General features: G+C 37.5%; 1 protein-coding gene across 4 annotated transcripts in view; it reads right to left on the bottom strand.

Moving 5' to 3' along the window:
• Nucleotides 1-21,068, bottom strand: part of Ckap5 (cytoskeleton associated protein 5) — a 104,238-nt gene that overhangs the window by 23,092 nt on the left and 60,078 nt on the right. For all 4 annotated transcript variants that reach the window (XM_027422520.2, XM_027422521.2, XM_035446043.1 and 1 more), the window contains exons 17-27: nt 20,765-20,950; nt 19,872-19,966; nt 16,873-16,930; nt 16,658-16,783; nt 14,766-14,905; nt 14,110-14,284; nt 12,954-13,067; nt 11,297-11,425; nt 10,273-10,467; nt 9,257-9,392; nt 640-728 (exon numbers count right to left, since the gene is read on the bottom strand). In XM_027422520.2, the coding sequence (XP_027278321.1) occupies nt 640-728; nt 9,257-9,392; nt 10,273-10,467; nt 11,297-11,425; nt 12,954-13,067; nt 14,110-14,284; nt 14,766-14,905; nt 16,658-16,783; nt 16,873-16,930; nt 19,872-19,966; nt 20,765-20,950 (1,443 nt within the window). The remainder of the gene's footprint in view (nt 1-639; nt 729-9,256; nt 9,393-10,272; nt 10,468-11,296; nt 11,426-12,953; nt 13,068-14,109; nt 14,285-14,765; nt 14,906-16,657; nt 16,784-16,872; nt 16,931-19,871; nt 19,967-20,764; nt 20,951-21,068) is intronic.

Consider the following 21,068-nt stretch of genomic DNA (forward strand, 5'->3'; position numbering starts at 1 on the left):
GTGTCAGTTCATAACTATCTGTAACTCCAGTTCCAGGGGATCTGACATACTCAAAAAGACATACATGTAAGCAAAACACAAATGCACATAAAATAATACAAATAAATCATTTAAGCTGGGTATGAAGAAAGGTGATTATTTTCAAATACAGACCAACCTAAGGATTATTCCCAGGGTTGACAGAGCATATGCTTTTTCTCCTTTGTATCTGAGACACGATCTTGCCATGTAGACCAGGCTAGCCTCATACTCATAGAGATCTAACTACCTCTGCCACCCTAGTATTATGATTAAACGTGTGTGTTACAATGTCACACTCTTTTTCATTAGTGCAAATATTCAGAGATCTCCATGACAACATCTTGTGGAAACAGAATGACTGTTTTGGGATCTGATTAATAAAAAACCATGGCCACAGGACCAAGTACAGGGTTTCTCTAGCTACAAGTCCTAAGTTTTATCTCAAGTAGAGCAAAAAAATGAAACCAATCAGAGACACAGAAACTTCTATAAATGATTAATTTCATATTATCAAGAGCAGGAATGTTCTTTCATACATACAATGACCTTTCCTAATGGACTGACTAAGTGTACAAAATTAAGACAAAAGAACTATCTAAGTGTGCAGAGTTAACACACCTTTGCTTTGGAGGAAACTCCTGGAGCTTTAGCCTTCTTCAGATCAGGCTTAGCTTCTGTGGTGCTGGAAACAGAATCTTCAACAGGTGCTTTGAGGGGGAAAAAAAGCATATACTATGTTAAACTCCTATCAGTTATCCTAGATACATTAAACACACAATGATTAAAAACAACTCTGTAGCCTTATATGTATCAATATATATAAGGCATTTAAAGATTTTTTTTTCCTAGTCCTTTTTTTCTCTTCAAGTTTCTCTTTAGAAGTTGGGCGTAGTGGCAAATGCCTGTTATTCCAGTATTTGGGAGGTAGAGCCAGGGAGATTGCTGCAAGTTTGAGGATATGATGACTTACATAGTGAGAGGAGGGAGTAAGAAGATCAAAACAAAGGATATTGTGGGAGGGAGGAGGGAACTTGCAATTTTGTAAGCTAATTAAAAACAAAAGCAAGCCCAGCGTTGGTGGTGCACGCCTTTTATCCCAGCACTGGGGAGGCAGAGGCAAACAGATCTCTGTGAGTTCAAGGCTACCCTGGTCTCCACAGCGAGTCCCAGGACAGCCTCCAAAGCTACAGAGAAACCCTGTCTTGAAAAAAACAAAAACACAAACAAAAAACACAATCAAACAATAATAGAAGTTTGGGGTACTCTGCACAGGTGAGTAAAGACAGGCAATTGCCATTGTTCTTGGTTACCCCTAATAGCTAGATTAGATGGCAAAACTTTAGGGCTGAAAACACAGTAGTATTCAGATGCAGATATAAAGAAATCACACTGGAAGGGAGCTGGAAGCTTCCCATTCTAGGAATAACTTGTATGGGAAAGTTTTCTTCTATGATTTTGTTAAACATATTTTCTATGCCTTTGAGTTGGACTTCTTCTATCCCTATTATTCTTAGGTTCGGTCTTTTTATGGTCCCAGATTTCCTACATATTTTATGTTAAGGATTTGTTGGATTTAAAATTTTCTTTGACTGATGAATCTATTTCCTCTATGTCTATGAAAATATAAGAGGCGTCCAGAACACCAAATAGACTGAACTAAAAAAAAAAAAAAAAAAACAGAAAGAAAAAATCCTCTTGCCACATAATAATCAAAACAATAAACATACAGAATAAAGAAAAAGCCGGGGGGCTGGGGAGATGGCTCAGAGGTTAAGAGCACTGACTGCTCTTCCAGAGGTCCTGAGTTCAATTCCCAGCAACCACATGATGGCTCACAACCATCCGTTATGAGATCTGGTGCCCTCTTCTGGTGTGTAGACATACATGGAAGCAGAATGTTGTATACATAATAAATAAATAAAATCTTAAAAAAAAAAAAAGAAAAAGAAAAAGAAAAAGCCGGGCGTTGGTGGTGCACGCCTTTAATCCCAGCACTCGGGAGGCAGAGGCAGGCAGATCTCTGTGAGTTGGAGACCAGCCTGGTCTACAAGAGCTAGTTCCAGGACAGCCTCCAAAGCCACAGAGAAACCCTGTCTCGAAAAACCAAACCAAACCAAAATAAATAAATAAATAAATAAAAATAAAAAAAAATTAAGAACTTCAAAGGAGAAAGGCCACATAACAAGGCAAACCTAACAGAATTACACCTTACTTCTCAATGGAAACAATGAAAGCCAGAAGATACTGGTCGGATGTTATGCAGGCACTAAGGAACCATGGATAAAAGCCCAAAATACTTTACTGGCAAAGCATTCAATAACCATAGATGTAGAAAACATATATTCTATGATAAAACCAAATTTAAACAATACCTAGCTGTAGGGATAAAACCAAATTTAAACAATACCTAGCTGTAGGGAGACACCGTAACCATGCCTCCTAAGGGCTACAGGTGTGTCAGACCACGCCCATAAGGGTGTGGTCAAGGTGATATCAGGGTGACATGGAAAAGGTTTAAAGGGAGAGGGAAAGCACATGGTAGCTCTCTTTTTCCTGCTGCTTTGGCTTGCTCTGGCTTCCTGTCGGTTGGCATTTACCTATTAAAAATATCCTGACCATTACGGGCCACTTATTAGTTATTAACCATAATACCTACCCACAAGTCCAGCCCTATGGAAAGTACTAGAAGGAAAACACCAACCCAAGGAAATCACCTATGTCCACAAGAATACAGGAAATAGATGAGCTTACAGCAGAAAACCCCAAAGAAGAGAACTGAACACACAATTGCTACAGGAAGTAGCAATCGTGGGTCATTAACATCCATTAATATAAATGGTCTCAATTCACCTATAAAAAGACACAGGCTAACAGACTGCATACGAAAAATGGAATCCATCCTTCTGCTGCATAAAGAAACATACCTCAACCTCACAGACAGACAGAGTAAAGGGTTGGGGAAAATTTTCCAATCAAATGGACCCAAGAAACAAGCTGGTGTAGCTACCCTAATATACAAAATAGATTTTAAACTAAAATCAATCAAAAAAGGTAAAGAATGGCATTTCACATTCATCACAGGAAAAATCCATCAAGAGGAAATCTCCATTCTGAACATCTATGTCCCAAACACAAATGATCCTGTATTTATAAAAGAAACATTACTAGCCAGGCATTGGTGGCTCACACCTTTAATCCCAGCACTCGGGAGGCAGAGGCAGAGGCAGAGGCAGAGGCAGAGGCAGAGGCAGAGGCAGGTGGATCTCTGTGAGTTCAAGGCCAGCCTGGTCTCCAGAGTGAGTGCCAGGATAGGCTCCAAACCTACACAGAGAAACCCTGTCTTAAAAAACAAAACAAAACAAAACAAAAACATTACTAAAGCTTAAATCACAAATCAAGCCCCACACACAAATAGTGGGGGACTTCACCCCACTCTCACCCCTGGACAGATCTGCCAGACAGAAGCTTAACAGAGAAATAAGGAAACTAACAGATGTTATGACTCAAATGGACTTAACAGACATCTCTAGAACATTCCACCCAAACACAAAAGAATATACTTTCTTTTTTCAGCACCTCATAGAACCATCTCAAAAATAGATCACATACTCGGTAACAAAGCAAATCTCAACAGATACAAAAAAATTGGAATGAACCCCTGTACTCTATCAGATTACCACATCTTAAAGTTAGAATTCAACAGCAACATTAACTTCAGAAAGCCCACAAACACATGGAAATTGAACAATGATCAACTAAACCGCCACTGGGTCAAGGAAAAAAATAAAGTAAAAGACTTCCTAAAATTTAAGGAAAATAACCGCACAATATACCCAAACTTACAGGACACGATGAAAGCAGTGCTGAGAGGAAAGTTCTAGCACTAAAAGCCTACATAAAGAAACCAGAAAAACTCCACACTGGTGAATTAACAGAACACCTGAAAGAACTAGAACAAAAAAAACACAAACTTACCCAGAGGGAGTAGATGTCAAGAATAGTCAAATTAAGGGCTGAAATCAATAAAATAGAAACAAAGAAAACAATGCAAAAAATCAATGAGACAAAGAATTGGTTCTTTGAGAAATCTGACAAAATAGACTAATCAAAACACACAGAGAGAACATCCAAATCACAAACGAAAAGGGGGACATAACAACAGACACTGAGGAAATCTAGAGAATCATCAGATCATACTTCAAAAATCTGAACTCCACAAAATTGGAAAACTTTAAGGAGGTGGACAATTTCCTAGATAAGTACCACATACTAAAATTAAATGAAGAACAGATAAACAACTTAATACACCTAAAACTCCTAAGGTAAAAAAAAAAAAAAAAAAAAAAAAAAAAAAAAGCCCAGGCCCAGATGGATTCAGTGCAGAATTCTACCAGATGTTCAAAGAAGGTCTAATACCAATACTCCTCAAGTTATTCCACACAATAGAAACAGGAGGAACATTGCCAAACTTTTTTTTATGAGGCTACAGTTACCCTGATACCCAAACCACACAAAGATACAACTAAGAAAGAGAATTACAGACCAATTTCCCTCATGAACACAGATGCAAAAATATTCAATAAAATACTGGCAAACTAAATTCAGGAACACATCAGAAAAATTATCCACTATGATGACCAAGTAGGATTCATCCCAGAGATGCAGGGATGGTTCAACACGAAAAAATACATCAATGTAAATCCACCATATAAACAAACTGAAAAAAAAAAAAAAAACCACATGATCATCTCACCAGATGCTGAAAAAGCCCTAGATAAAATTCAGTACCCCTTCATGATGATAAAGGTCTTGGACAGAATAGGGATACAAGGAACATGCCTAAACATAACAAAGGCAATATATATACAGTTATCCAACAGCCAACCTCAAACTAAAGGGAGAGAAACTCAAAGCAATCCCATTGAAATCAGGAACAAGACAAGGCTGTCGACTCTCTCCATATATATTCAACATAGTACACGAAGTTAATAAGACAACAAAGGAGGTACAAATTAGAAAAGAAGTCAAACTCTTGATATTTGCTAATGATATGATAGTTTACATAAGTGACCCCCAAAAGTCTACCAGAGAAATCCTACAACTGAGAAACACCTTCAGTAATGTAGCAGGATACAAGATTAACTCAAAAAAAAAAAAAAAAATCGGTAGCCCTCCTAGATACAGATGACAAATGGGCTGAGAAGGAAATCAGAGAAACATCATCCTTTACAATAACCACAAATAACATAAAACATCTTGGGGTAACTCTAACCAAACAAAGTAAAAGACCTGTATGACAACAACTTCAAGTCTTTAAAGAAATTGAAGACAGCAGAAAATGGAAAGATTTCCTATGCTCTTGGATGGGTAGGATCAACATAGTAAAAATGGCAAACCTACCAAAAGTAATCTACAGATTCAATGCGATCCCCATCAAAATCCCAACACAATCATTCACAGACCTTGAAAGAACAATACTTCATATGGAAAAACAAAAAAACCAGGATAGCCAAAGCAATCCTGTACAATAAAGGATCTTCTGTGGGCATCACCATCCCTGACTTCAAGCTCTACTATAGAGCTATAGTAATGAAAACAGCTTGGTATTGGCCTAAAGACAGACAGGTGGACCAATGGAATTGAACTAAAGACCCCGATATCAACCCACACACCTATGAACACCTAGTTTGTGATAAAGAAGCTAAAAATATAAAATAGAAAAAAGAAAACATTGGTGCTGGTATAACTGGCTGTCAGCATGCAGAAGAATGCAAATAGATCCTTATCTATCGCCACGAAACTCAAGTCCAAATGGATCAAAGACCTCAATATGAATCCACCCATACTGAACCTCATAAAAGAGAAAGTGGGAAATACATTTGAATGCATAGGCACAGGAAACCTCTTCCTAAATAAAAGACCAGTGGCACAGACACTGAGGGCAACAATAAATGGGACTTTCTGAAACTGAGAACCTTCTGTAATGCAAAGAACACAGTCAACAAGACAAAATGGCTCCCTACAGAATGGGAAAAGATCTTCACCAACCCCACATCTGACATCTGATTTCCAAAATATACAAAAACTGAAGAAACTAGATATCAAACTATCAAATAATCCAATTAAAAAATGGGAAACATACCTAAACAGAGAATTCTCCACAGAACAATCTCAAATGGCAAAAAGACACTTAAGGAAATGTTCAATATCCTTAGTCATCAGGGAAACATAAATCAAAACCACTGAGATTCCATCTTATACTGATCAGAATGGCTAAGATCAAAAACACCAGTGACAGCCTATGCTGGAGAGGATGTGGAGGAGCGAGAACACTCCTCCATTGCTGGTGGGAGTGCAAACTTGTACAGCTGCTATGAAAATCAGTATGGCAATTTCTCAGAAAATCAGGGATCAACCTAACTCAAGACCCTGCAATATCACTGTTGGGCATATACCTACAGGAGGTACATTTACACTAAAAGGACATTTGCTCAACTATGTTCATAGCAACATTATTCATAATTGCCATATCTTAGGAACAACCTAGATGCCCCTTAACTGAAGAATGAATAAAGAAAATGTGGTATATTTACACAATGGAGTACTACTCAGCAGTAAGTAACAATGACATCCTAAAATCCGCAGGCAAATGGACAGAACTAGAAAAAAACATTGAGTGAAGTAACCCAGACTCAGAAAGACAAATATAGTATGTACTCACTTGTAAGTAGATACTAGACATAAAGCAAAAGATACCCAGCCTACAATCCACAAACCTACAGAAGCTAGAAACATCTCCCAGAAACAGATGGAAGCAGATTCAGAAATCCACAACTAACCAATAGGCCAAGCTCCTGGAGTACAATCAAAATAAGAAAGGAGCAATAATATGAACAAAGGAGTCAAGACCATGATGGGGAAACCCACAGAATCAGCTGACCTGAGCTAGTGAGAGATCACTGACTCAGGTCTGACAAATGGGGAACCTGCATAAGACTGAACTAGACTCCCTTAATATAGGTGACAATGGTGAAACTGGGACAATATATGAGGACACTGGCAGTGGGTTTAAGATCTAACACTAATGCGCAAACTGACTTAGTGGAGCCCATTTTATATGGAGAGATACCTTGTTCAGCCTAGACATAGGAGTGTGGGGGTGGAGAGGTGTCTTGGTCCTGCCTCAACAAGATGATGGTACAGACTTCGTAGACTTCCTATGGGAGGCCTTACCCTCTCAGAGGAGTAGACTGGGGGAGTGGAGGGAGGTGTGTGTGACAGGAGCAGGAGGAGAGGAGGGAGGGGGAACTGGGATGGAATGTAAAAAACAAATGAAAAAAACTCATCAAAAAAAGGACTATAAAATTGGAAGTCAATAAGACCTCAAATAAACACTGAATAATAATGTTATTATAACAACTTGAAATGGTTCCAAAATAAGAATTCAAATATGTAAGTGCACATGTGTTTATCTTTTAAATGATTTTCCTTGTTTTAGCAGTTTGCTCTGCCATTTTTATTTCCAAAGAAGACATTACTCTAATTTAATTAGCAATGTTCTCTTTGTATTCTAATGTGCATGTCACAGTTTCAATGTACACTTTTTTTTCATGAAATACACCAATATGATTTGTCATATTGACACAAACAAAATACAGAATTGTATAGTAGTGGCTATTTACTTTTCACAACAGAAAAATAAATTTTGCTGGACATAGTGGCACATGCCTTTAGTCCCAGCACTGAGGAGAGAGAGGTAGGTGTTTCTCTGAGTTCTGGGTCAGCCTGATCTACATACTGAATTTCAGTACAGTCAAGGGTTATATAGAGACCCTAACTCAAAAAAAAAAAAAAAAAATCTTTTTAAGCATGATATACAAATTCAATGAGTTTTCCGCTAGTTTAATGATATTTGAACTGTAATTTTGAAAATTATATTCTAAATAATACACAACAATACTTTTTGCCAGATTAATACTTCTTTAAATGTAGTACCTGTCATCACTGAAACAAGACTCCAGTAAATGTTAAACCTGAATATACACTTGGACACAAGTTTTAGATAAAGTAAAATTTCTGATTTCATCATCAAATTCTATCTCACTAAGCAGAAGAAAATTATTTTATTAAAGCAAGAAGGCAAAAAGTATAGAAATCAAGTGGTTATTGGTTACATATAGGATTGACTTTTTTTCCCCCCAAGATACGTTTCTCTGTATAGCCCTGGCTGTCCTAGAACTTGTCCTGTTGATTAGACTTGGCTCAAATTTGAAGAGGCAAGCAGATCTCTGTGAGTTCGAGGCCAGCCTGGTCTACAGAGTGAGTTCCAGGACAGGCTCCAAAGTAATACAGAGAAACTATGTCTTGAAAAACCACAAATAAACAAACAAACAAATAAATAAATACTAAAGAATAAAGGTACATGTCACCATCACCTGATTATATTATGGATTTTATTATCAGGATTATTAATCCCAGCACTCAGGAGGCAGAGGCAGGTGGATCTTCGTGACTTTGAAGCTAGTCTTGTCTACAGATCACGTTTCAGAATAGTCAAAGCTACACAGAGAAACCCTGTCTCAACAAAACAAATGAAAACAAGGGCTGGAGAGATGGCTCAGAGGTTAAGAGCATTGGCTGCTCTTCCACAGGTCCTGAGTTCAATTCCAGCAACCACATGGTGACTCACAACCATCTGTAATGAGATCTGGTGCTCTCTTCTGGCATACATGCAGACAGAACACTACATACATAATAAATAAATCTTTTAAAAATTAAAACCTTAAAAAATCAATAAAATCAGGATTATCAGATAATTTTAGACTAAGAATATAAGATCAGTGATAGGGTGAGAGCTTAGCATGAGCCCTAGATTCAATACCTGATGGTCAAGTGTCCTGCAGTCATGTGTGACTAAGCAGAATTTCAAGTACTGGCTATTTGACCTTGTGAAAAATCACTAACCACACTGGTTTCCTGTTGTAAAAGTAGATTAAGCTAGATGTTCCCAATTCCTAACTAAAATTTCCAATGATAGAAAATTGCCATGGAATAATTCTTGAAAGAAGTGTTTTAACTACTATATGAAAATATCTTTATGGCACAGAAAACAAATGATCATTACACCTTTAGCACAGATTCTAAATGTCTGGAGGAAGAGGTAAGTAAATAAAATGCAAAGATTAACAGGCTGGCTAAGTTTTGAGTTTCTTCAAGTAATTTTCAAAATTATTACCTGGTGTAGGCTGGAATTTTGCTGGAGCCGACCCTCCCATTGGTTTGGACATTGTCTTAGCAGGTGCAGCAGGCTTGGATGGCATGTTAGCTTTGGCCTTTTCTAGCATGGCCAGTACTTGATCTTTAGAAGTTGGCTATAAAGACAAAGCAAATCAAAGCTGACATAATGATACATTCATAATAAGATTACTAACAGGTCTGCTACCAAATAAACACCTGAGTTCCTACTTTTGATTTACCAATGAAGTTAAGGAGTCAGCACAAAGCACAAAAGTAGCATACATTATGAAGTCACATTCGAGTAACTACCATTCTAGAAGGTAATAATTTGCACTCCTGTAAGTCATCAGACTCTTCAGATCTACACTGCTAAAAATTTGTTTTTGTTCTCATTAGAATTTCAGATTGAGTGCTGGAGAGATGGCTCAGAGGTTAACAGCACTGACTGCTGTTCTTCCAGAGGTCCTGAGTTCAATTCCCAGCAACCACATGATAGCTCACAACCATCTATAATGAGACCTGGTGCCCTCTTCTGACATGCAGGCAGAACAGTGTGTAAAAAAGGATTTCAGATCGAAGGTGGACAGTGGTAGCACACGCCTTTAATCCCATTGTGCAGAGGCAGGCGGATCACTTGTGAGTTCAAGGCCACCACGGTCTACAAATCCAAGTTCCAGGACAGCCAGAGCTGTTACACAGAGAAACTCTTTCTCAAAAAATAAAAATAAAAAAAGGATTTCAGATTGAGCTGAGTGGTCAGCAGTGGTGTACGCCTTTAATCACAGCACGCAGGAGGCAGAGGCAAGTGGATCTTTGTGCGTTCCAGAACAGCCTGGTCTATAGAGAGAGGTCCAGGACAGTCAGAGCTACACATACAGAGAAACTCTGTCTCAGGAAGAAAAAAAAAATTTCAGACTGAGTCCCATGGTAGGTGGTATGATCTTCTGCTTATATAAATTCATGTTTAATATTTTCCTAATAGCTTTTAAGAATGCTAGCCACAAGAACTAGTACCTTTAGTTTCCCAGTAGCCTTGGCCATTTTTTCATATCCTAAATGCATCATAAAGAATGGCAAAGCATCTTGGGCTTTCTTTCGTACATCTCCATTTCGATCTTCTAGACAAGAATACAGATGAGGAACACAAAGGCTAAGGTCTGTGGGAGTGGAACGAAGGGTAGGTAGTTTCTCAGCCAGCCAGCCCAGCAGCTGCCAAAAGAAAAAAAGATTAAACACTGTAAGTGAATAATTACTATTATTAATGCCATGCTTAACGATTTTTATTAGTCTCAGACATTGAATTATTTTTTCTTCAGTATTAGGAATGGAACAAGCCTTCAGTCCTAGCATTCAGTAGGCAGGAACTAGTGAATCTTGCACGAGTTTGAAGCCAGCTTGGCCTACACATCTAGCTCCAGGATAGTCAAGACTACACAGCAAGATCCAATCTGAATTCCTGCCTCCAGGGGAAAAAAAAAAGATGGGAGAGTGAGAGTGACTGCTGACCTCTACATGTGCACCCACCTACCCAGAGAATGAATTTAAAAAACACGACAGAACACAGAAAACTCTAGCAATTTGGTATCATCTATATTTACTTTCATAATAACTTTATGCTTTAGTTTATTTTTTGGAGACAGATTCTCATGTAGTATGCAATGTTAGCCTGGAATTCATTATGTAGAACAAGCTGGCCTCAAACCTTGTGCTGATCATCCTTGCCTTAGCCTCTTAAGTACTAGGACTATAGGAGTAACTCACCATTTTTGGCTTTAAAATAAAGTTTGTTAAGCTGGGCATGGTGGCACATACCTTTAATCCCCAAGCAGGGCAGAGGCAGGCAGAACTTTTGAGTTCAAGGCTAGCCTGGTCTACACAGTGAGTTCCAGGACAGCCATGGACACATAGAGAGATCCTGTCTCAAACTTCCCCCTCCCCCCAAAAAGGTTTGTTTTAACTACAAATACATAGTTATTATGAAGGCCATCTAAAAAGGTAAAAGGTATGAGTAAAACACACAGTTTACTTATGTACTAACCTCTTGCCTCAAAAAGGGATTTTCCTTTTTGAGTTCTTCAGAAAGATCTTCTCCCTCCAGCCATTCCTTCATGCCAGTCTGTTCTGCCCAAGCATTCACAGTTGCTAGGGCAGCAGCTCGAACGTTGTTCTGAAGTGAGAACAAAATGGGCAAAAATATCAAGTTTGGTTTGGACTGAGGGGTGAACAAATGGATATTTCTTCTAAGGCCCCATGTACATACTTGAACCATCTTCTCTGAAACAGAAACTAGTGCTGTGGTTGTATTAAAGACTTCAAAGAAAGTGGAAATAAGAAACACAGAGTAGGGCCAGGCGTTGGTGGCGCATGCCTTTAATCCCAGCACTCAGGAGGCAGAGGCAGGCAGATCTCTGTGAGTTCTAAGCCAGTCTGGTCCCCAGAGCGAGTGCCAGGATAGGCTCCAAAGCTACACAGAAAAACCGTGTCTCAAAAAACCAAAAACAAACAAACAAACAAAACCAAACCAAGCCAAAACAAAACACAAAGTTGGAAGAAAAAAAGTCCTATATTGTTAGGTAAAATAATAATCTGGGCAAATTTTTTTATTTTGTTTTGTTCTTTTTTCTAAGACAGGATTTCTCTGTGTATCTTTGACTGTCCTGGAACTAACCGTGTAGACGAGGCCTGCCTCTGCCTCCAGTGTGCTGGGATTTAAAGGCATGCACAACCGCCAGGTTAATCTGGGCAAATATTACGGAAGAATAATAAACAGTTTTTGCTTTCTGAATTTATGGAAGCTTTTATGTCCTTATCTGATAAGGAATGGAACTCTGTGTTAGGGACTTCAAATTGTTAAGGATTAAGCCAATTCTTGTAATCACAGAATAGAAAGATTTATGAATTAAAAAATAAATGCAATTTCTCAAATTAAGTGAATTACACAAAAGTAAAGGGACATTAAAATATTTATCATAGGGCTAAATAAAAAAAACAAAAACCAAAACACTTGCAACCTTCAATGATACTTCAACGACCTCTAATACTGTCAAATTATAAACACCTTACTGAAGAAAAGTAGTAGTTCAGGAGTGGGAAGGATATAGAAAATCACTTCAAGATCCAAAATTCATATACTTATTCATTATTTCAAAACTTTTAAGCCAGGTGTGGTGACACACACTTTTAACCCAGCACTTGGGGCACAGAGGCAGGAGACTCTCGAGTTTGCGGTGAACCTGGTCTACACAGAGCATTCCAGGACAGCCAGTGATATATAAAGAAACGCTTTCTCAAGAACAAAACTAAAAAGAAAACAAAACAAAAAACACCCAAAACAGAAGAAAACCTTAATGTTGTCATACTCCTTAGTAGCAATCATTTCTGAAGTGTATTATGTAAACAAACAGAAATAAAAATGTTTAACTAATTAATCAAATATATCAATTACTAAAATGTATTTCAATTCTGTAAGAAAGAAATTTCATAAACTAAACCTAGAGGACATAACTAAGGATCACAAACTTAAATAATGATACTTATTCTGCCTAGAAGGTAAGCATGTTTACTATTTTTCTTCTAATATTATCATCTTTATAAATTCTTAAGCAATTACCTATACTCTAAAGCAAAGAATTATCCAAAACACAAGAATGTGGCTGACTTATTACAGAATGGATGTATGGCGGGAAGAGATTTACCTTGCTGTCGCCAAGGACAGTAATGATAGGTATGCCCAAGTTCTTTACATGTTGCTTGATGTTTGGACCCATGGCTACAGCCAGTTGCTGAAGGATATTCAATGTCTGCTGGACCTGAGGTAGAAAGATCCAACACAGGTTCAAACTGTAATCAAATGCTGTTAAGTGGTCAATTATACAGGCTTTCTGAACTACTTAAAATATAGCAGTATGATAGTGCTGTAAGACAAATTTAATTGGATTATGAATAATTTTTTAGCCTCTTATTGGGCACTGCACTTGTGTGCACAAATTCATACTCAAAACATACATACACATTTTTTTTATTATTATTATTTGAGACAGGATCTTACTATGTAACCCTGGCTAGTAGTCAGAGTGGCCTGGAACTCACAGAGGTCCACTGACCTGTCTCCTGAGTGCTGGGACTAAAGGCATGCTTTACTATGCTTGGCATAAAAATAACAATCTTTCAAAAAAAACTATAGTACTAGAATTTTATTCTATAGTTTCAAAGATACTGACATAAAAACAATTAAAATAAAAAATTAGGGCCAGCAAGATGGAATGGTGGGTAAAGGTACCTGCCATCAAGGCAGACAATTTGAGTTCAATTCCAGAACTTTGGTGTGGTGGAAGGAGAAAACTGAGACCTGTAAGCTGTTCTCTGACCTCTATATGCATTATCTTCCATCCAAATACAAATAAGTACTTTTTTTTTTTTTAAATTAGAAATTAAACAAAGCATGGTGATGCACGTCTATAATCCCAGTACTGTGGAGGGCTTGATACAGAACTGCCTGGAGTTTGAGAGTAGCTTAGGAGACATGGTGAGTTCAAGTCATCCTGAACTACATAGTGAATCTCTATTTTAAAACAAACAAAAAAAGTGATTAGGCATATTTACATATATTAAAATAGTTTCACACAAAAATATTTAGTATTGGACGCCTATAAAAATAAATTCCAATATTTAATAGAATTTAATTACTAAATTTGTATAACCTTGAGACACCTTTAAGAAATATAAGGAATCATTTTGTAGCTCAAAGATAACACACTCACTCATTTTTGCTAGTGAAAAGTCACAATGAAAACGAACCTTCTATAGGAGCAAGGGAGGGTAAGAAAGCGAAAAGGCACATGGTTCACGTACCAAGATTTTATTTGAATCATTGAGTCGACCCTTCAAGGCAGTTGGAAGTTCACCTATATTTGGTTGGATAAATTTTGCTTCATTGATAATACCTGCCACTTCATCTAGGCCTTCTTTCCTGATCTTCCAATTCTTGTCACCAATTTTAGACACCAACTCTGAAGTAATTTTGTCACTGAAAAACGGAAGGCAAAATTTTAATTCTAGACTCCTCAAAGCAAATGTCACCAAAATTCCCTATACTGAATTAAAAGGTTAAGATTTTAGTATAATGAATTTGGATACATCAGTGCACAATTACAATCTTCGCACTTTGGAAGCTAAGACACGATGACAGTGGGGTCAAGGCCAGTCTGTATTATACATTGAAACCCTGTCTTCCTGTCCCCCCAAAAAGCCAAAACAAAGCAAACCAACAACAGCTGGGCTTGGTGGCATACACTTTTAATCCTAGTACCCTAGAGGCAAAAGTAGGACGATCTTTTGAGTTTGAAGTCAGCCTTGTCTACACCTAGTGAGTTTTCAAATGAGGTTTACATAGAGTGCTAGATAGCAACACCCTGTCTGGAAAACAAAAAAATAAATAAAAACAAAAACGTAAACCCAAACTCTGAAAAAGTATAAAGAAAAAAACAATTTCTTAGGGTAAAACCTACCTGATCTCTATCCTTGGCAAAAGATCAACAACGTCATTGCCCCCATCATCTGGTTCATCTCCATCTTCTACTTCATCTGCACCACTTGTACTGTTCTTAGAAATTCCTCTGGTTGGAGCAGGTGGACTTTGTCCCTGCATCTGCACACAAATGATAAAACTAATGAACTTGAAGAATGACAGTAAATACTCTAAAGAAGGTACCTAATGTAAAATGTTCTCATTCCAGGGCTGAAGAGATGGCTTGGAGGCTAAGAGCACTGGCTGCTAGAGGTCCCAAGTTTGATTCCCAGCAACCACATGGTGGGTCACATGGATTCTGATACCCTCTTCAGAGTAAAGGCATACAAGAATAACTATATTACTCTTCTCTCATAGATTTGACAAGTAAATGTTTTTCAAACAAAAATAAAAATAATAACAAGTATTAACTATCATAAAAAAGGCATACATGTAGCTAGAGCACTCATATACAAAAAAATTAATAAAGTCTGAAATAATGTTTCTTTCTTTTGTAATACTTGTTTTTGTTTTGTTTGTGGCTATGCTGGGGATAGACTCCAGGACCTTAATGCATGCTAGCAAGTGCTCAACTACTGAACGTCATTCCTAACTCATAAAATATCTACATACAATATTATAAAACACACTTTAATTGCTAGCAAGATTCTAATTGAGACAAAACAGTTATATGGAAAACTACTAGAACTTGACTTCTCCATCACTAAGTTGTCTTTTGACTTCTATCTCCAAAACAAAAGCAAGCTGTGAACAGTTAGCATGTGCAGTCAGAAAAGCCACTCAAAAAAGATACTTTGTTGTTGTTGTTTTGTTTTTAATTAAGAAAAGAATACATTAAAGTTGCATTTTGGTAGTATAGGCCAATAATCCCAGCTTTCAAGAGGCAGAGGCAGAAGGACTGCTATAACTTTCAGGCTAGCTTAGTCTGTGTAGCAATTTCCAGAGCAACTAGGGCTACCCTGTTTTAAATTTTCTTTAACTTAATCTTTTTTTTCTGAGTAGGTAGCAGACCCATAACATCTGACATTATAAATGTGTAAAAAACAAAACAAAACAAACTCCTCATTCTAAACCATAATCAGTTTTTTCTTCAAAGTCAATTTCAATTTCTAAGGAATTCTTCCAGGAATACTTTATGTATATGAAACCAAGCACAAATATGTTCTTTATTCAAAATATTTAAAAATTTAGCCATTTTGCCTTTTCATAAAAGGTTTATCTTTAATTCTTTTTTTTTGTTGTTGTTTTTTTTTGTTTTTTTTTTTTTTCAAGAAAGGGTTTCTCTGTGGCTTTGGAGGCTGTCCTGAACTAGTTCCTGTAGACCAGGCTGGTCTCGAACTCACAGAGATCCACCTGCCTCTGCCTCCCGAGTGCTGGAATTAAAGGCGTGCGTCACCACCCGGTTTATCTTTAATTCTCTTTAAGTATCTGTGTGGTATGTGCATTATGCGTGCAGGTACTTGCAGGGGCCAGAAGAAGGCACTGGATATTTCTTGAGCTAGAGTTATAGGTAGTTGTGAGCCATTCAATATGAGTGATGCTAAGAAATTAACTTGGGTCATCTGGAAGAGCTCTTAACTAGTAGTTATCTCTTTAGGCTCTGTTTCTCTGTGTCTACAGCTCTGGCTGTCCTGGAACTTAGGTTTTGTTTTTATTGTTTGTTTTTTCAGACAAGAGTCTTACTCTGTAGCTGGAGCTGACCTTGAATGCTGTTATACTCTAGATTTCTCTAAAATAACTCATGATCTTCCAAGCTCAAAGTGTTGGAATTACATGTGTATGCATGCCATTAAACCTGGTTAAAATTTTAGTTTTAACTAATGTGAAATTCTCAAGACTACCCATAGATTGCACCATTTTTAGAACCTTTACCTTTTCAAATTCTGCATCTATCTGGGATAGGAGGGCAGGCTTCTCATCCTCAAAGAACATTCTCAAAGAAGGACCAACATATAGAAACATCACGCCAAGCAAGGTAATGGCAGAAGTCCTCACAGCCTGCCAGAGAAAACAGTAAGAACTTGCTAAACCAGAGCAGAACTACAAAAGTGATTATAATGCTTCCACACATGCTGGAGTGTACTCACTGGATTTGTTGCAGCAAGAGCAGTCTTCACATTGCTAATGAAAGCTTTGACATTCAACCTAGAAAAAAACAGAGCACTGAGAACTAATAATAAACAAATGAAATCTTCAAAATATTCAAGAGCTTATAAAACCAGACTTGAGGATTGACTCCCACTAAAAGAGTCCTCAGATATCCTCTTTCCTAAATTTAAACTGGGCTTTTAAATATATTATTCATATGCCGATTAATCCTACTATGCTTAATTAAGATTCCAAAATATACTCTTAAAAAAAAAGTCTACTTTTGTTTTTAAGATTTATCATCAGTGTACATTCATGCATTGGTAACACAGGCCACTTAGAGAGGTCAGAAGGGAACTTTGTGGGATTTTCTGGAACTGGAGCTACAGACAGTTGTGAGCCACCCAACATAGGTGCTAGAGCCTGAATTCAGGTCCTGTGAAAGAACACTGAATGCTTTTTAATTGCTGAGTCATCTTTCCAAGCCAGAGGACCACTCCACATAGTTTTTCTTCTACCTTTACATGGGTTCCAAGGACTGAACTCAAGTCACCAGGACTTACTTGCTAAACCATCTTATTACACTGGTACTCTACATCCAGTATTAAACTCTCTCCAGAACTCTAGATTCATGTACACATCTGCCTTGGTCACATTACAATTTCTATGTCTAGCAGACATCCTACACACACACTTACTCCCAAACTTGTGCCTTCAGTCTTTTGTAACTCATTTCAGAACCAGACTTAAGTCTCCTAGCTCTTCGGCCCATCCTTGACTCCAAAATCATTCTGATTCAATATCCTATTCAATTCTACTTTAAACTATATCCTAAGTATAGCACTTCCACTTCTGTAATTTTTTTTTTTTCCCAGACAGTGTTTCTCTGTGTAGCCTTGGCTGTCCTGGAACTCAGGGATCAGGCTGGCCTTGAAATCACAGAGATCTGCTTGACACTGTCTCTTGAGTGCTGGAATTAAATGTATGTGCCATCACTGACTGGCTTGCAAACAACTATTTCTTTACAGCATTATTTGAACAACATATTAAGCAGACTACCTATGTTTTTACTATCTACCTTTGACTTCAGTCAGATACTCTTCGGCCAAAGCTTTATACATCAAAATTTTGGCAGTTCTGAGGAATAAACCCAGAACCTCATACATGCTAGGCAAGTGTTTTACCACCAAATTACATTCTTTCCCTGCTTAAAAATGCTTCTGTTTTCCCAATTTATTATATATGTTGAGGCCCTAGATGACTTGCTCTCTTTCTTTTACCAGTCTTATTTCCTACTACTCTCTAATCACATTTTACCTTAGCTATACTCGGAAAAGGATATACTAGTCACTATTTTTATTTATTTTTAAGATAGGGTCTCACTATGTAGCCCTAGTTGGCCTTGAACTCACAGCAATCTGCCTGCCTCTGCTTGTCTTTTGTGTTGCTGGAAATAAAGATGTGTGCCACCATTCCTGGCCCTTATCGAAGCATTTTATAAGCAAGTAAGTGGTAGTTATATCAAATAACCAAACAAATAACCCAAAATAAGGCACAGAGAAAGCAATACAATATAGCATCTAAACCTTTTTCCTTGACCCAGAATGCAATGCCTGGATTCAAGCCTTGGCTTTCTGTTCTTTAACTTCTTCATCTATAGAGCAAAGACAACATACTGCTATATGAAAACTGCTCTAAAAACTGGGCAATGGTGGCACACGCCTTTAATCCCAGCACCACTCGGGAGGCAGAGGCAGGCGGATCTCTGTGAGTTCGAGGCCAGCCTGGTCTCCCAAGCGAGTGCCAAGATAGGCTCCAAAGGTACATAGAGAAACCCTGTCTCAAAAAACCAAAAAAAAAAACCAAAAAAAAAAAAAAAAAAAAAAAAAAAAAATCCTGGATAACTAGCAAATACCGACAATTCCAGGACAGGAAGCTACAGCGGGAGGGCTTCAATATTTCCAGGAACCTAAGACTACCCAAGTCAACAAAAAGAACACCTGTGGTCCCAGTGAGCTGGCTTGTGCTTGCTATCAAGGTTGGTGACATGAATTTAAAATTAAACAGCCACACGATGTAAGGAAAGAACCAATTTCTTCAAGTTACTGCCTGACCTATGTACATCCTGTGGCATGCACACATGAATGCATGCACACCCAACTCCCCACAAAAGAAGTATAATTATGAGGTCTAAATGTCATTAAAAAATAATGAACAACTATGTTCACATAAAAATGGCAGGGTGTTTAAGCAATTAAAAACTTTTATTGTAGGAATTCTGACAGCATTTAATCCAAAAAAGAGCCCTTTCAGGCACTAAACAACTATGAATTTTATAATGTATCTGACTAGAAATACTTGGAACTAGCTTTTCTGTGCAACAGCTTTAACACTTAAGGAAAAAGCTTTTCTGTGCAACAGCTATTAACACTGAAGGAAAAAAATAACTTAGAGGCCTTTCTTTGGAGGGGACTGGACACTGGTCTAGTGAGTTGAAGGCCTTCTCCAGAGCCTCTAGAAAGGCAGGGCATATGGAATAGCTAAATGGCTTAGTGGGCATAGATAGGCCTAAGGATTAGAGTTTGAGTTCCCATGACTCACACAGTGGCTAATTCCCTAAAGCCGTCTTCAGATTTTCATATGTATATCATGGCATATACCACCCACACATCCCACAAGACAGATAGATACACAAAATCCTAAATAATTTTTAAATGTGTGTATGTATACACACAGACACACACACACACACACACATGCATAGGAACCATTTTATATGAACATTTAAAAAAAATATATATATACACACACTTTTCTTTTACTAGATATCAAAATATACAAGTCAACACAGACCTTTCAGAACAAACCTGTGTTTCTTTTATGTAAATTAGACAACCCAATTCCAGGTTTTCAGAAATAAGCAGAGATAGTGAAACCAAATTAAGACCAAACACTTGGTAAAATACTTAATTATATCCCGTTTTTTTTCCTGACTTACCCAGAAAAACCAAATTCTTTTATTGCATTTGATAACCAATTTAAAGTTTCTGACTGATTCTTGGGATTCTTTTGTGAGAAGGCCATTGACATCACCTGAAACAATCAAAACATGGCATCAGATCTCCAATTTCTCTCATATTTCTTAGAGAATAAATTATGATTCTAAGGCAAATAGTACCAAATATGATTTTTCAGGTGTTAACTACATGGATCTAAGAACAAAAGATTTAATTTACCCTAAAAAAAACAAGAGGATTTTTTTTTCAATGATTTTATTTATTTTTGTGGGTTTTTTTGGTTTGTTTGTTTGTTTGGTTGGTTTTGGTTTTGGCGAGAGGATTTCTCTGTGAAGATCTGGAGCCTGTCCTAGCACTCACTCTGGCCTTGAAATCACAGAGATCCACCTGCCTCTGCCTCTTGGGTATTTTTATGTTTTCATTTTATTTTAAGTTTTGCCTGCATGTACGTCTATATGAGGATGTCAAGTCCCCTGGAACTAGAGTTACAGATAGCTATGAGCTGACATGTGGGAGCTAGGAATTGAACCTGGGTACTCTGAAAGAAGAGTCAGTGCTTTTAACTACTGAGCCATCTCTTCAACCTCAGAAGTGACAAGAGTTTTAAAAGCAGTACTGTTTGAAACTTTTCATTTACTGATAATTTTGAATTACAATGTCTTATGAGAAAATTAACGTCATCTTCTTTGGTAAGTTGCGGGATAGCTATGGTTACATAATAAGACCTGTCCCAAAGACAACACCAAAAACAAACAAATAAATAAGACCCACAGCATAAAACAACTTTACCTAAGAATTAACTGGAATTGGTAGGCCTAAATTAAAATTTGGGTAAAATTGGGACAATGTAGGGAGAGAGGTCTGTGGAACTAACCTGTTCAGCTGTCCATGGCAACATACAGGCTTCAGCTATTGCTGTCATAGCCTCTTTTGCATTGTTCCCACATTTAACATCTCCAATCTTGTCTACAAGGCCATCTAATACAATCTGAGCAGAAGTTTTAGAAAAATTTCCCTTCTGGGCAATCAAAGCAACTATGTGAAGCTTCATCTGCATCACCTGAGCAAGAAAAAATATCAGAACATTATCAGGGAGTCAATGATATTCAGTTACTAACCCACATAACAACCTGAAGATGTGATGATATCTGTAAGGATAATGATAATCAAAACTTCAG

This window comes from Cricetulus griseus, chromosome 6 (assembly GCF_003668045.3).
Source record: "Cricetulus griseus strain 17A/GY chromosome 6, alternate assembly CriGri-PICRH-1.0, whole genome shotgun sequence".
NCBI lineage: Eukaryota > Metazoa > Chordata > Mammalia > Rodentia > Cricetidae > Cricetulus > Cricetulus griseus.